This window comes from Talpa occidentalis, unplaced genomic scaffold (assembly GCF_014898055.3).
Source record: "Talpa occidentalis isolate TD23 unplaced genomic scaffold, MPIMG_talOcc4v2.1 talOcc4.16, whole genome shotgun sequence".
NCBI lineage: Eukaryota > Metazoa > Chordata > Mammalia > Eulipotyphla > Talpidae > Talpa > Talpa occidentalis.
The window spans coordinates 78,819,431-78,835,053 of NW_023601653.1; the positions used below are offsets into that span (position 1 = coordinate 78,819,431).

Consider the following 15,623-nt stretch of genomic DNA (forward strand, 5'->3'; position numbering starts at 1 on the left):
GACAATAAGAATGGTGGGGCCTTTAAGAGCATACTGACACCCCATTTCTGACATTCCTGGATATTAGAAATAGAAGGGGGAAATCCTGTAATGAAATTATGTCATAACTCACACTCTAGAGTCTCCTGTGCTGGGAAATCACCCTCATCACCATGAGCCAAGGCCTATCATGGCACATTGGTGACCCCAAAGGCTGTCTGGGACCTGTTGGAACTGACAAGGTTCTGGTCAGATACCACAATGGCAGAATGACCCCTGGAGCTGTCAGTGCCTGGGCTAGCCTGCTGAGTGGCCAGCTCATTATTTTTTCTGGATGCAGAAAGATGTCCTGGTTCAGAAAAGCACTGAGAAAAGACATTCTGGCACAGAGAGAAGTAACCCTTTTCATAGGTGCCAGTGAATTTGGTTCATTAATAGGATGATTTTCTAGCTTTCATTCCCTGTATGAAACTAATCCCCACACCAATTTCTTTTGCTGTGATCTCAGTCTCCAATTCAGGAGCCTGTAATTAGCCTTACAGACTGTGTGGATTTTGTGCAAGAACATACTCGGGTCCTTGCTTGAGAAATGATCTTGGGTCCTGCCTGCCATAGCCCAGCCCAGGGCCCCGGGCACTGGCTTCTCAGGAGCCAGCAGGTTCAATTACATGACTGTATGGCTCTTTCATTCCCAAAACCTTGGGTGTCCCCTGGTGTCACTCTGCTGACTGCCTCCCAGAAAGAATGAGGTTCATTCAAGAATCTGGGAGGAGTCTGGGAAGGTCAAGTTAAAAGTTGGGTTCCTCCAGATTGAGACACCTGCAAGTCTTACTCACTGTATATCCACACAGCTCCCCAGAAACCCTGAGCTGGTCCACTCCTGGATCAGCAGCACAACCGGCACTTCGGCTATCTGACTAGCAGAGGGGTGAGTATTAGCAAAGAATGTTCCAGACTGACCAGAGTCTTGAATGAGTGGACCATCTGAGCTATTTAGAATTCACCATTGGGGTGACCACAAGAGGTCCCAACATCCCCCTCATCGCCCTGTGATTCCCTGCATAGTTCTATTTTTCCTCAACTCACCACCCCAGTGGGTCCCATGTCACCTACCTTAATCCCACACCTAGTCTCTTCCCCTATCAAACATAGGTCCTCAGCCCCTGTTTCAGGAAACTCCCCTTTCAGACAGACCCCCATGGACGCTGCTACCTGCATTCCCGTCCTTCCTGTCCCCTGCACAAGGGCTACAGCCCTGCCCACTGTATAGTAAACACCAAGAGGACAGGGCCACATCTTTCTGGGCCCCCAGCATTCCCCATCCCCCAGTACAGCATCTGGCCCATTGTGGGTCGCAGGTTTTGTAGAAAGAATGACTGTCCACCTCCTCCTGCTCTGGCACTGCCCCTCTGTGTGGGTACGAGTGTTACACCTCCATCATCACACTGGACACTCTTCCATCACATCATCTCTTACCCTAAGCTCAGGGTAGACCCCTACACACACATCAGGTTGGGGTTTTGAAAGACAGACTGACTAAATATACTGCCGTTAAGAGGGACCTCACACACCATGTCTTTCTGGCCCAGAGAGAAGTGACCCTTTTCATAGGTGCCAGTGAATTCTCACACTTTCTTAACCCTTCTAAACCCACTCACAAGCCAACTTGGGTGCCTGTCTTGGCAGCCTGACCTCTCCAGGGGCCTGGGAGAGAGGTTTCAGATTGTCCTCAAACTAACAAAATAAGTAATTTCGGGGGCCTCCCCGGTGGCACAGCAGGTTGAGCGCCATGCTCTGAAGCTGTCCACAGCTTCCGCAGCACAAGTTTGATTCCCAGCCAGCCAGGGAGACACCCACATGGTGCAGCAGACCTCTCCTGACTCACCCGCTGCTCCCCTCAGCAGTGTCTTTAGTCAGTCTGCCTGTTCTGTTCCCCACTCTGTCTCTGGTGAATCCTCTCACCCTCCTGCACCTCTGACCTGTACCCCAGTTCTTGTATAAATAAATAAAATCTTAAAAAAAAAAAAGCAATTTCATCAAAAACTCCACATTAAAAAAAATTATAAAAGTCTTGCTGACAAAAAAAATCAACAGTCAATTAATGCTTATTTGGTATGTAATAAGTGTTATATATTATACAATATATTACCACCATTAATAAAACTAGAGAAAAGAAAAAAAAATAAAACTAGAGAAAAGAAAATGTTTTTAATAAAATCATAAGGTAGAGAAAATACATTTATGGTAGTATACTGTATTTGGTGGTACCTTACATTTATATCATTTGTTTACAAGAAAATTTTTTCACAGTGGACAACTCATGCAGTTCAAACCCATGTTGTTCAAGGATCAACTCTATTAATTCATTAAATCTTTACAACAACCCTTAAAAAATCTTTTTTACAAATAGAGATATACTGCATATATTCTTTGTAATTTTTTTCATTCATTATTAAAATCTTCGATATCATGTTAAAAAAAATTGCCCAAGAATACCACTTTGTTCATAAGACTGGAGAAAGAGGAAGTCATGTACACCCCTTCTGTAAGGCTCAATTGCTGCCATCTTTCTGGACAACCTTTTGATAATAGAAAACCATCTGACAATATAAGTGGCTGAACAATTGCACACCTAGGAAGTCATCTTAAAAGAATGCCTAGGACACATTCAGAGATGTGTTCATTGCAGCACTGGCTGATTATAGTGGGGAGAGTAGGAATAACATATATCAAAATGTGCCACATCCATGTGAAGGAATATTATGCAGTCATCAAGAATGACGGTCTCGGCCATGGTGACGGGAGGCAGGGCGTGGCCCCGGGAGGTGGGCAGTGCGGGCCAGACTCCACCCCGGCCCCAGGTGGGAGGCCGCAGGACAGCTCAGCCCGGGCAGCATGGACATGGGAGAAGTAGACGGAATCCTGGAAGAAGAGAGCCTCGCGCTGTCGGCCGAGTCTTCTGCCTCTGAAGCCGAATTTGATGCTGTGATTGGATGTATCGAGGACATTATCATGGACACCGAGTTCCAGGTACTGCAGAGAAGTTTCATGGACAGCTATTATCAAGAATTTGAAGACACGGAAGAGAATAAACTCAGCTACTTGCTAATTTTTAATGAGTACCTTTCTCTAGTGGAAAAGTATATCGAAGAAGAGCTGCTCAGGAGGGTTCCCAGATTCAACATGGCGGCCTTCACCACGACGCTCAGGCAGCGCAAGGACGAGGTGACTGATGACATATTCGACATGTTACTCACGTTCACGGACTTTCTGGCATTTAAAGAGATGTTTCTGGACTACAAAGCAGAAAAAGAAGGCCGAGGACTGGACTTAAGCACCGGTTTAGTGGTAACTCCCTTATGCAAATCATCTCCTATGCCAAATTCCCAGCAGAGTCAGCGGCGCTAGCTCCTGCCTTCAGGCAGCACGTGCCTTCTGGGCCTCATGGGCCCAGGAGGGCAGGAGAAACTTGTGCTTGTGATGACAGCAGAGTACATCTTAGAAACACTGCTCTGTGACTCTTTATGGATGTTAGGTAGTAATGAAATAGGCCGAAAAGATAAATTACCTGACCTTCCTAGGACTTCAGCGTTTCCTAAAACACTTTCTTCTACTCAGTAGCCCCTGGTAGACACCTTGCCAAAGTAGGTACCTTTCTTAGGTGTATCTGAGAGTCAGACTGCTCTGGGTCAAGACTGCATCAAGCATTCCACCGGGAAAGCCCCTTCCGCCCAACATGCGTGTCCCATGTCAGCCAAGTGGAGTGAGGTCGTTACAAACTCCCTGTTCCAAATACCACAGCTAGACTGTGCTTCTTTGTGCTCACAGCAGTGGCACTTGGGTAAGTTTCAGTCCTTCAACACTGGTGGCTCATTTGTGTAGGGTTTTTGACCATTTAGGAGTACTTATTGGGAGTGTTAAAACAACTGTCGCCTCCAGTCATCAAAGCTCAGGATTGCCAGTTTCCCATAGACTTAGAAATATCCCATTTTCTCCAGCCCTTAGCCTGGCCTCAGACATGACACACCGATGTCCTGGAATTCTCTTTGGATCTGGTCTGGACAGCTTTCTGTCACTTTGACCTTCCTCCATGTTGCCCAGGCTCTTTCCTTGCCAAGCCTGCTCCAGGCTTCCTCTCCAGCATGTCTTGATTGACCTCCTCCACCATCTCTCCTCACAAAAGTTCACAGGAGGGTCCAGGGTTCTCACTGTCAATTTTCAGTTCCATTCTGTCTTAAAGGGTGACCTGGAGTCTTCCTGTCAGTCTGGAGGGCAGGCAGTATTCCAGAATCTTCATTTTGATTCATTCTTTCAACTGACCACCAAACTTTCACGAGTTCCCACACACTCTGCATGGCCCTGAGGTGGGTCTCTGCACATGGAGCAGGTGATTAGAGAAACTGAAGCAGCAGCATTCGGGGATGGCTGCTTGAGTCTAACCAGAAGCTGGGTTAACCCATGACAGTCAGCCTCTTCCCAGTAATTCAAGCAACACATGGACCAGGGCACCTGGGAGGCTGTCCTAGAGATTCGTGCCATTTCTTGTAATGTCTCTAAAATGCCAGTAAGAACAGCAATCCAGACCAGACTGTTCTGCTCCCAAGTACCCAAACTGCATGGGTTAAATGGGGAGCAGGACTGCCTTCAACCTGTAAGCCTTGAAAAAATGAGCAAGAATTTATTGAACTCTCAAGTGTAGAAACTTTAAAATGTCTCTTCATAACTATCATCCAAACAGCAAGAAACAACAAAAATTGGGGAGAATGCAAAGAAAAAAGAAAACTCATACACAGTTGAGCATGTAAATTGGAGAAACCAATTATGGAATACAGTATGAAGATTCCCCAAAATATAAATAAAAATATCACATGATCCCACTGCTGGGTAGTTATCTGAAGAATATGAAAACACTAATCCAAAGAGATCTATGCACCCCCATGTTCATCACAGCATTATTTACAGTTGCCAACAGTTGGAAACAGCTGCCTGTTGATGGGTGAGTGGATAAAGAAGATGTGGTACATATACACAAAGGAATACTACTCACCTATTAAAAAGATGAAACTCTGCCATATGTAATAACAGAGATGGACCAAGAGGGTATGACACTGAGTAAAATAAGACATAGAAAGACAAATACCATGGGACTTCATGTGGTAGGTAAAGAAACAAAACAAATGAACCCACAAAATAGTTCCACTGTAAGAACAAGGTAGTGGTTATCAGAAGGGAAGGGGGCGGGTAGATTGGACAAAGGGGGTTCATAGTATGATGATGGATGAAAATAGACCTTTAGGGGTGAGCAGAATGTAGCTACACCAGTGTTGCTCTAGAAGTCTGTATGCCTGAAACCTGCATAAGTTATCAACCAAGGTTACTTCAATAAAAAGTATTTTAAGTCTCTTTCTCCACGTCTTGAGACAGGGCTTCTACAGGTAGAGCAGATGGCATGAGCTTAGTCCCATCTTGGGCTCAAAAACCTGGAGGCCAGGACCTGGCACTCTCCTAGAGCCATCAGACAGAGGTACAGATGCCTTCTCATAAGCCCAGCTCTAATGACTTCTGAGAAGGTGGATTATCCACACTGATTTACAAGCCAGAATCTGACCGTGCTCAAGGGCATGCAGATGGATTGGTTCTGGGGTGTGGAGAAGAGAAGATGATCTTTTTTTTTTTTATTAGTGTCTTTTTTTTTTTAAAGATTTATTTATTTATACAAGAACCGGGTATAGGCCAGATGCGCAGGAGGGTGAGAGGATTTACCAGACACAGCGGGGAACAGAACAGGCAGACTAATGAAATACACTGCTGAGGGGAGCAGCGGGCGAGACAGGAGAGGATTCCCTCAGCAGCTGCCTCATTACCCCTGGCCTCCCTGGGCCTGGATGGGGATCAGCTTTCTGCTGAAATTCTGGAAGAAGAGCAAACCGCGTCTTCCCGGTTCCTAATTTTGCATCCATCTGGAGTGAGCCTCACCAGGCACTGCTCCTGCCCTCTCTCTGCCCTGGTTTGCTTGGCACGAGTCTCTCTGAGACTCTGGCCATCCACAGCACATATAAGTTCCGCTCTCCTTTTTACCATGAGGGGTCTGACCCCATGGGGAGGCCATGACAGCCATTGCTGCCACAGCCCAAGTGGGAGAGCAGGCCTATTTCCAAGGTCCTGTAACAGGACACTCACCCCACCCGACTCTGCGTCCTCCACACGCCCAAAAGCCACCTTCTCCAATATCTGTTCTGATAAGCCCAGCATAGCTCTGTTTTGTCACACTTGTCATAATTGTCAAAAGGCCCAGGCTCTTGTAATGCTTTTTAACTGAATCAGAACCTGGGCAGAGAAAAGAGGGTATTGCCCACTTCCGACTATAAGAACTGTATTTGCAGGAAGAGAATTTGCTCTGGCTGACGTGGGGGTGGAGCGAAGGAGCCAGAGTCCCAGTGGAATTTATTCCCTCAGTGAGCTGCAAAAGCCTCTTCTAAGACTGGATCCTGGAGGCCTGCTCAGAGGCAGGAGACTGGATGGCAAGACCTGGAGTAAGGAAGGCCCCCACTTAAACACCATAAATATTCTTGGACAGACCTGTGACAAGAACCCAAACAAATAGATAAAGGAAAGCCAAGACTGTTCGGTGTCCTTTAGATCCACGCCTGAACTCCTGGAAGACACCACCCCTAGCTGACGCCCTCCACCTTGGCCTTCTGTGAATCCTTCAATGAAAGCCAAACACCAGATTGTGAGATACGAGCAATTTATTGAGGAAGTACAATATAGTCATCACCAGAGGATCCAGCGCTCTGGGAGTTATGAAGCAGGTAAGTCAGGATATGATGCCCAGATTGAGGAAGAAAATCCTGGGAACCAACAGGCCAAAAATCCTCACCCTCCCACACTGGCCCCACTGCATGGCCTCCTCGGGGGTTTGACTTAGAGGCGCCAGCTTCAGGCCATCAGCTCCTAGTGAGAGAGAGAGCCGGGCCAGAGTGGGAACAGGCCAGGCGGGGTATGCCACGCTGGTTAGGGCTCAAGTGTTCTGTCCAAAGTCGGGAGCCGTGGCCGGGCTCACCTGGGGGCACCGCATTTGCAGACTTGCAGCTGGATGTCCCTGACTTGAGAAAGGTCTTGAGGTGGAGAAGCCCCTTCTCCAGGGAACTTGAAGAAAAGCAAGTTGAGGTGTGTTGAGGCCAAGCAGAGAGGGAAGCAGCTGAGAGGGAAGCAGGTGGGCACGGAGATCTGGCCCCAGAAGATCACTTGGAGCAGTGCTGGCTGGAGCTGGTGGTCTGGGAGTAGCGGACACTGCTGCTGCCACTTGCTGACTTGTAGCCGCTGCTTCCCGAGGACTGCATGCCGCCGGAGCAGGCGCCCAGGCCGCTCTGGCCCACCGAGCTGCTGCCTCTGCCACCGCTGCTGCCACCGCTGACCCCTCCATAGCCACTGCTGCCGCCTCTGCTGCTGCTGCTGCCACCGCTGACCCCTCCATAGCCACTGCTGCCGCCTCTGCTGCTGCTGCTGCCACCGCTGACCCCTCCACAGCCACCACTGCTGCTGCCTCTGCTGACCCCTCCGTAGCCACCACTGCCGCCTCTGCCACTGCTGCTGCCTCCGCTGACCCCTCCGTAGCCACCACTGCTGCCTCTGCCACTGCTGCTGCCTCCGCTGACTCCTCCATAGCCACCTCTGCCACCGCCGACCCCTCCGAAGCCTCCATGGCTTCCACCAGAGGTGCTGCTGGTGCTGCTGACGTTGCTGACCACAGCTGCAGGAGAGAGAGACACTCAGCTCAGGCTAACGGCCTGGGCCTACAGCCCAGCCCTGCCCCGCGTGGCTCTGGGACTGGAGAAAGATACTCAGCTTCTCTGGAGCCACAAGTGGTAACCAGTGAGCATGAACCTGCCCTCTGGCACCCTTTCCCAAGAACCAGAGCCAGTCATATCCTCAGAAATGTCTGGCTCTCCAGCCTACGGCCCTGCCCAATAGTACCGAGGAGCTAGCTGCAGCCCGACGGTTTCCAGCTTACACAGGGCGGGCTGTGTGGCCATGGTCTGAGACCCCCCAGGCACTATCTGGGGGCCCAGCCTCCTGCCATGGGTCAGGTTGTCCTGCCCAAGACCTGTCAGTGAGGATGTCGTTTGTAGGTGCCCTTTCTGCAACCCAGGGAGAAGGCTTCTGAAGGCTACTTACAGATGCTCACGGCGCTTTGACACTCTCCAGACATCCTAAAAGAGACAAGAAGCCATGGGTTAGTTCTGCGGTGAGTCATTAGCCAGCGTCGGGGGTTCATGACCTCGGGAGCTACGTCCCTCATTTGCCCTAGCTGGGGTCAAGCTCCTGGGGAGGAAGGGCCAGGCCACGTCAGCTTCCGTGGGCAGACGGCCGGCGAAAGGGGCTGCTTCGGGAGGTGCAGACGCCCAGAAGCTCCACGACCACACCCCAAGTCTCCATCTTCCCATCCTCCGCCCCTTCTTCCCAGATTGTCTGTTCAGTGACTTCCTCCTACCCAATTCCGCTTGATTAGCCAGCTGTCACCACCCCGTTCTGGGTTCTCTATTGCCAGCTCTCCCTGAGTGGCCCTTACCAACTTAGTCGCTATCAAAGGTCACACTAAAATGTGTCCTGAGAACGTAGATACTGTGGCCCTCACCTGCACTCCTCGCCCTCCAGCAGCTTCCTGTAGGTGGCGATCTCCACGTCCAGGGCCAGCTTCACGTTCATCAGCTCCTGGTAGTCCCGCAGCAGCCGGGCCAGGTCATCCTTGGTCTTCTGCAGGACAGCCTGAAGCTCTTGGAGCTTGGCATTGGCGTCCTTGAGGGCCATCTCCCCACGCTGCTCAGCGTCTGCGACGGACCCCTGAATTTTGGCATTCTGGGGCAGGAGAGGGAAGATATCAATTAGCATGTTAAAGTCAGGCAACATCCCGCCTTCCCTGGAGCCTCCATCCTGTCTCCATCAGGAGAGCTATTTCCCCCATGAATTATCACCCATTGGGGCTGCCTTGGTCTTTGAACTCCCCACAGGTCAAGGCTGCCTGAGATGGTCCCAGGAGTCCAGTCCAGGCGAGGAGGCCTGAGACGCTCTCCCCCATCTCTCCCTGGCAGCCCGGGAACCAGCAGCCCAAGCCAGCCCACCTGCTTCTTGACGTTCTCGATCTCGGCCCGCAGCCTCTGGATCATCCTGTTGAGCTCCATGATCTCGGTCTTGGTGCTCTTCAGGTCATCCCCATAGCTGCCAGCTGTGCTCTGCAGCTCCCCAAGCTGACAGAGGAGAAACTCATCAACGTGACTTTGCCAAGTACAGGAACATCCTTAGGCAACTCAGTGAGACCTAAATCCAGGTTGGGGCAAGAGGAGGGCTCCTACCTTGCTCTGGTACAGCGCCTCAGCCTCGGCCTTGCTCCTCTCGGCGATCTCCTCGTACTGCGCCCGGACCTCAGCGATGATGCTGTCCAGATCCAGGCAGCGGTTGTTGTCCATGGACAGCACCACGGATGTGTCGCTGACGTGGCTTTGCATCTGGGACAGCTCCTGCAGGGAATGTAGATGGTCACTCTCCCCATCCCTGGCCCTAGAAGATGCCGAGAATGATGAAGTGCAAATGTCTTCTAGCAATGATGGAGCCAGGTGTGGGACAATTAGAAAAATAAATTTGCATTTCAAGCCTGGAAAAGCCTATAGGATGCCAGAAAACAAGGCTAAAAGAAAAAGGAAATACAACTGGATGTTGGCCTGAAAAGATCAGCCTGTGCGTGGATTTCCATGGAAATGCGTAGGGAGGAGTCTAAAGGAACTGGCTGTGATCCTGGTTTAGGAGCCAGAAGGAGGGTGTAGAACAAAACAGACTTGGGACAGAGGGGAAATAGGACAGAGAGGGGTCCTGCCCTCTCTGTGACCAAGCTGTGTGGGGGTGGGGGGATGCTAAGTTAGCATTTTATGGATGGGGCAGAGCTAAGTTCTGAGCCCTGTTGCTGGTTTTGTGAATGTCCTGCCACTTGACTGTCCCCTAAAGTCACACTCGGGAAGCTCGGGGCGATGCAGACAGAAAGGACCGTCAGTGCGGGCTCACCATCTCATAGAGTGTCCTCAGGAAGTTGAGCTCATCTGTCAGGCTGTCCACCTTGGCCTGCAGCTCCACCTTGTTCATGTAGGCTGCATCCACGTCCTGGGTTGGGGGGCGGGGGGTGCCATCAGAAATCCAAAAGAACAACCTCCTGCTCCCCACCACCCATGACTCTCTCCTCCGTGCTCATCTCTCTGCCCTCCTCCATCTCTCCTCCTGTGACTTCCCACCTCCCCCTTTCAAAAAAATAAGCAAAAACAGTTTTCTTCCTTTTAAACTGCTTTGACCAATCAAAACCTTAGTCCGCTAACAAAATAGAGACCATAAGCAGCCAAGCACAGAGGTAAGACTAGAAAAAATCACATCACATTTATCTAGTGCGTGGCTTGGTTATCTGCTCCTAAAACCCGCCCTGCTGAGTAGAAAGGAAGGCCTTCTCCTGAGACTTCATCTCCAGGATGACCAGTTTCAACCAGCCACGGGGATTTTTTTTCTTTTTACTATTAATAACATCAGGTGCATTTGTAAGTTGAAAACCTTGTTATACAAAAAAAAAAAAAAAAAACACACAAAAACCCACAATGAGTTCATCATCACTAATCAGCTCCCTGACCACAGCCAGACTGCAAATGTCTCCCTCAGAGCCACTTCCCTCATCAAACACGGCATTTCCAAAAATGTCAGGAAAATGTAAACCCCACACTCAGCACAGGGTCGCTGAGCCCTGGGGCAGCTGGCTCTGCTCTCCCCAGCTTGTCTGCTCTCCCCAGCTTGTCTGCTCTCCCCAGCTTGTCTGCTCTCCCTGCTCACCTTCTTGATCCCCACAAACTCGTTCTCTGCTGCAGTGCGCTTGTTGATCTCATCTTCATACCTGGAGGAGGAGACACACTTGTCAACAGTGACATTTCAGAAGTGAAACACAGGATGGGATCCCAAGTCTCCCCACACAGAGGCAGGGCCACGTTGGGCGCACGCCTCCTTGTTAATGCCCTGGCAGTGAAAACCCAGCCGGGGCCCTCACTTCTTTTTGAAGTCTTCCACCATGTCCTGCATATTCTTCAGCTCTCCCTCCAGATTCCCTCTCTCTGCCACAATTGAATCCAAGTGCTTGTGCAGGAAGCTGATGTAGGACTCAAAGAAAGGCTCCAGGTTGTTGGTGCCTGTGGAGGAATGTGAGTTCTGCTGCTGCAGGAGCCGCCACTTGGTCTCCAGGACCTGGTTCTGCTGCTCCAGGAACCGCACCTGCGTCAGGGAGGAAGAAGGATCAGCCTCTGGGGCTGGCCAGGTGGAGCCACCAACCCCAAAGTGTGCAAAAGTGGGAAGTGACCCTTGTTCTCCAATCTGCAGTCACCTCTTTTTTGGAATTTGGGGAAGATGAGTATTTAGAAAAAGGAGAGCTAGGATGCTGAGTGCTGGGTCTCTACCTACTCTTTTCTCATATTCTTTCTCCTTTCATCCTCACGGCCCCTATAAAAGAGGTGCTATTGTCCCTATTTTGTAGAAAAAGAAAACCAGACTCATTGAGATGGCTACTAGCAAACCCAAGAGTTTGTTTACTGGGACCCTTCAGAACATAACTGAAAGAGGTCAGTATAAAAAAGTTGATTTTCTTTTTTAAATGAAAACATTTTTACTACCATACAGGGAACAAGACCTAACTCTTCCTTAGTTTGTTTTCACATTTTCCTTTTTGTCTCCCCTCTCGGTTAGTCAGCAACTATGGAAAATGTGCAAAAACAGCTGCCCTGAATTTAACTTCAAATCCAAGTTTCACCCTCTGACCTAGCACTCCCTTCCTGCCTCAGCGCGGACAGCTCCGCACAATGCCCGCTGAAAGACAGCAGCATTGGGAGGTAAGTCTGCTGCCAACAGTCAGTCATCACTGAGAGTTTGTTCAAGATTCATACTGATGCAAGTTGGATCGCCAGCTAGTTTAGAGTATCTAGCAATTGCTTTTCAAGAGTACATGAAAAGTTAACTATATTAATTTCCTAGCTGATGCCCCATTCTTTTTTTTATTTAATTTATTGTTTATTTTTCATATTCCCCATACAATTGCAACCCCCTGATTTTGACCCCAATCCTTCCTTTCCCCGTCCCCCGCGCCCCCAGAGTGTGTCTCTGGTTCATAGTTGTTTGTTGATTTTGATTTTTTTCTTTCTTATAGTTTAATGCCCCATTCTTAAAAAGAGCTAAAAGCACCTTTGGACCCTCACCTCATTTTCCCTGGTGCAGACCCTAGAAGGAAATCAGGAGCTAGAATCCTTGTCCCATTTCACAACTGGAGAAACAAAACCCAAATAGCAAGAGGGAGATAGATGCCTGTTGTCCTATAGCACCAAGGCAGAACTTGGACAAGAATCCAGCACCCTTCTCTTCAGCCTGGCTGATCCCACTGACACCTGCCTGTACTCATCCCTTGGAGAGCCCAAACCCCCGTGACACCTCTGGGCTTTGCCTTACCTTGTCAATGAAGGAAGCGAACTTGTTGTTGAGGGCCTTGATCTGCTCCCGCTCCTGGGTCTTTACTTGTCCAATCTGGGGGTCAATCTCCATGTTGAGGGGCTGCAGGAGGCTCTGATTGACTGTCACTTCCTGGATTCCTCCAGGGAAGCCACCAGGGCCAAAGCCACCAGGACCACCAGGGCCACCAAAGCCACCAGGGCCACCAGGGCCACCAAAGCCACCGGGGCCACCAAAGCCACCTCCACCAAAACCACCAGCCCCTCCAAAGCCACCAGCCCCTCCTAAACCACCAGCCCCTCCAAAGCCACCTCCCATTCCTCTGCCACCACCAAAGCCACCTCCAAAGCCGCCACCACAGCTGCTACGTCCTCCCCCAAAGCCACCAGCCCGGGAGCCACCAGCCACGCTCATGGAGATGCTCTTGGAGCCACCCAGGTTGTAGAGGCTGTGACTGCCGAAGCCACCAGCTCCACCCCGGGCACCGCAGGCCCCTCCACCAGCTCCCCTGGTGCGGGCCACACAGCTCATCCTGCTACTGCCGGAGACCACAGCAGAGCGGCCGGAGAAGCCCTGGCTCCCTCCACTGAAGGATTTCTGGCAGGCTTGTCTATTCATGATGAGAGGACTTGGAGGTGAGCTCGCAATTGCTTAGCAAGAATTGAGAGGGATGGAGACAGAGGATGAAGATGACAGAGGAGACTGGTCTTTATATACTGAGGAGTTTGGCTTGGCAAAAAGGAGACAAGCAATTAGCTGAGAGTCATCTTGGGTTTGGTTTGCCTCCCAGGCAATAAGTTGCTTCTAGGTTCCCAACACACCTCAAAAATAATCCTCTAGACCAAAATGACTTTGCTTTCTTAGCTTAATCACCCAGTCTTGCCTCAGTTGACAAAAGACCAGAGCTCTCCTCCCTCCACGTGATTTCCTCAAGGGTCTTAAAGATCTCAGACAGCACCTGACCCAGCAGGAAGAATTGGGTTTTGACAACAGGGGATTAGGAGCCACTGAGTTCCATGACACGAGGTAAAGATGGGACAACCTCTTACAGGTGGACAGTGCCCCTCCCTTGCAGTGCCGGTGAGAAACAGCCCCGCAGCGTGTTGGCCATGCCTGCATGTTCAGAGAGAGATCCAGAAGGGGGCTGGGGTGGGAGAAGCAAGGATGAGGAGTGCAAGTACCCTACAGTGCCCACTCTGGCACCATCACAGTCGCAGGCCTCTGGCTAAACCAGCCTGTCATTTGAGTGGAGAAATGCTCATGCAAAAGGGACTAAAGAGGATATAAATCGTGCAGCCCGCAGGAAGAGTGAGGGTCGTGCCTGAAGCAAACCAATGTGAGGCTTGGGAAGAGGAGGGACCGTGTGTCTGGCCCCCTGCTGTCTGGGCGAGCCAGCACTCCCTGTGTGCCACCCCGGCCCTCACTGACAGCCCGCTTATCTACGGGTCATTTGCCCTTTAGACCCCGAGCTCATCAGGATCATTCCCAGTGAGTCCTGCTCACTCTGCATCCCCAGCAGCTAAGACAGGACGAGCGCACCACCAACCCAAGCCGCGTTAACTGACTAATGACTGGTGTGTAAATAGATAAATATCTAGACCCAGGTCCCACCCCAGTCTGATGGAATGAGAAGCTTCAGAGGAAGGACTTGAGTACTTGAGTATCTGTATATTTTTAACAAGACTTTCGGGTCTTGATCAGGGAAGATGGGGAAGCCCTGGTCTAGACTCTGGTGATCCAGCTGGGCCAGGGCACGGGGGACGGAGGATCCTTGACGGTGGAGCGAGTGTCACTGCTCTGACCCCACCCCTGAACTGACCCATCTCCTCCCCAGCCGCACCGCACACGGCAAGAGCAGGCTCCGGGTTATCTACACATGCGGCTTCACAAAGCATCATGGAGCAAGAGGAAGAGAGTCTCAGCTCCCCGAGAAATAGGTGGTTGGTATATTGCCAGAATTCCAGTGAAATGGGCAGCAGGCCCACTGTCTTTCTGGAGTCCCTGAAGAAGCTCAGGTGGAGGATTTGTAGTGCTCTGCAGCTAAGTCTCACGTCTCTGCCCTGCAGGTTGTCTTAAGTGGGTCTCTGGTTATCATCCCAGCTCCCCCGCCACTCGCCAGGACTTGAACAAGTTACTTAACTTTATGTCTTGGTTTCCTCAACTGTAAAGTGAGGGTGATGACAGGCCCTTGGTGGCGTTGTTGTAAACATTTAGAGAGCTAAGTAAATATAAAAGGCTTAGGACAAGCGGAATAAATCAGAGATACCCGGCACACAGTAAGTGCTGTATTCTCAGCCACAGTCGGGCTCTCTGGTGACACAGGGGAAGAGAATCACTTAGGTTTGACCTTGGCTTTTCTAGAGACAATTTTGCGCACACACACTGCCCCTGAGAAACTCATCAAAGGATGGTAAGAGGAAGAAACTGAGTATGAGCAGAGAGCAAGGAAACCAAGACGGGGTAGTAGAGAGCGAGACTTCTGCCAGGATGGGTTTGGGTCGGGCGGCCTTGGACTGTGATTTAATGCACTGAGTCTGTGCCCCTTCCTGCCTCACAGGCTTGCTCGAGCCTCACAGAATAGTCTAAGTGAACGTCCTTTGAAAACTACAAAATGCCACACACGAGTACAGTAGCTGTGGTCTAATAGAAAGTCTGTCGTGCACTTCAGAAGACCTGGGTTCAAATCCCTTGTCTGCCTCTCACTGAGTGACCATGGACAAGGTACTTGACTCCTTTGAGCTTCTCTTATTTGTGAAATGAGGGTTCTACCCTATTTGCAGGATTATTTTGAGATTTAAACACATCCTGCCTAATAACAAATGTTTGGATCTTAAATCCACATTATCTGTGTGTAGACAGTCCACAAAGGAGATTCTGTGTTGGGTTTTTCCTTGAAACATTTGCTCCACCCATCAACTGAATACCAGTCCCTCTTGGTGAGGTCTTTATTTATGTTCTTTGAGATTGCTTTCAAAGTAGAAGATCAAATGCTGGCTCACCTGAAGCCCCAGGGGAGAGCCCAAAGCAAACAATGAGAGACACCCATGCTTCTGATGCCCTCCCCTCCCTTGGCTCCAGTGCTGAGGCAGCGGGTGGCAGCCTCCTAAGTGTGGCTCATCTCTGCCACCCTG

The 15,623-nt window shown here is 50.3% G+C and overlaps 2 protein-coding genes across 3 annotated transcripts; one reads left to right on the top strand and one right to left on the bottom strand.

Annotated features, from left to right (window-relative positions):
* Nucleotides 1–2,824: 2,824 nt before the first annotated feature.
* On the top strand, nt 2,825–15,105 carry LOC119247971 (ADP-ribosylation factor-like protein 2-binding protein). 2 transcript variants are annotated; one of them, XM_037514804.2, is made up of 5 exons: nt 2,825–3,820; nt 6,363–6,791; nt 11,531–11,615; nt 11,740–11,882; nt 12,197–15,105. In XM_037514804.2, the coding sequence occupies exon 1, from the start codon at nt 2,875–2,877 to the stop codon at nt 3,385–3,387; it is 513 nt and encodes a 170-aa protein (XP_037370701.1). In that variant the 5' UTR covers nt 2,825–2,874; the 3' UTR covers nt 3,388–3,820; nt 6,363–6,791; nt 11,531–11,615; nt 11,740–11,882; nt 12,197–15,105. The 2 variants fall into 2 exon arrangements, with proteins under 2 accessions (XP_037370701.1, XP_054552610.1); XM_054696635.1 differs by lacking the exon at nt 6,363–6,791.
* LOC119247967 (keratin, type II cytoskeletal 2 oral-like) lies at nt 7,224–13,110 on the bottom strand. Its single transcript, XM_037514800.1, has 10 exons — nt 12,493–13,110; nt 11,051–11,271; nt 10,840–10,900; nt 10,036–10,131; nt 9,333–9,497; nt 9,102–9,227; nt 8,618–8,838; nt 8,158–8,192; nt 7,460–7,732; nt 7,224–7,369 (listed from the first exon to the last, which is right to left on the bottom strand). Exons 1-10 carry the CDS (start codon nt 13,108–13,110, stop codon nt 7,224–7,226), a joined length of 1,962 nt encoding a protein of 653 aa, XP_037370697.1.
* Nucleotides 15,106–15,623: the final 518 nt, after the last annotated feature.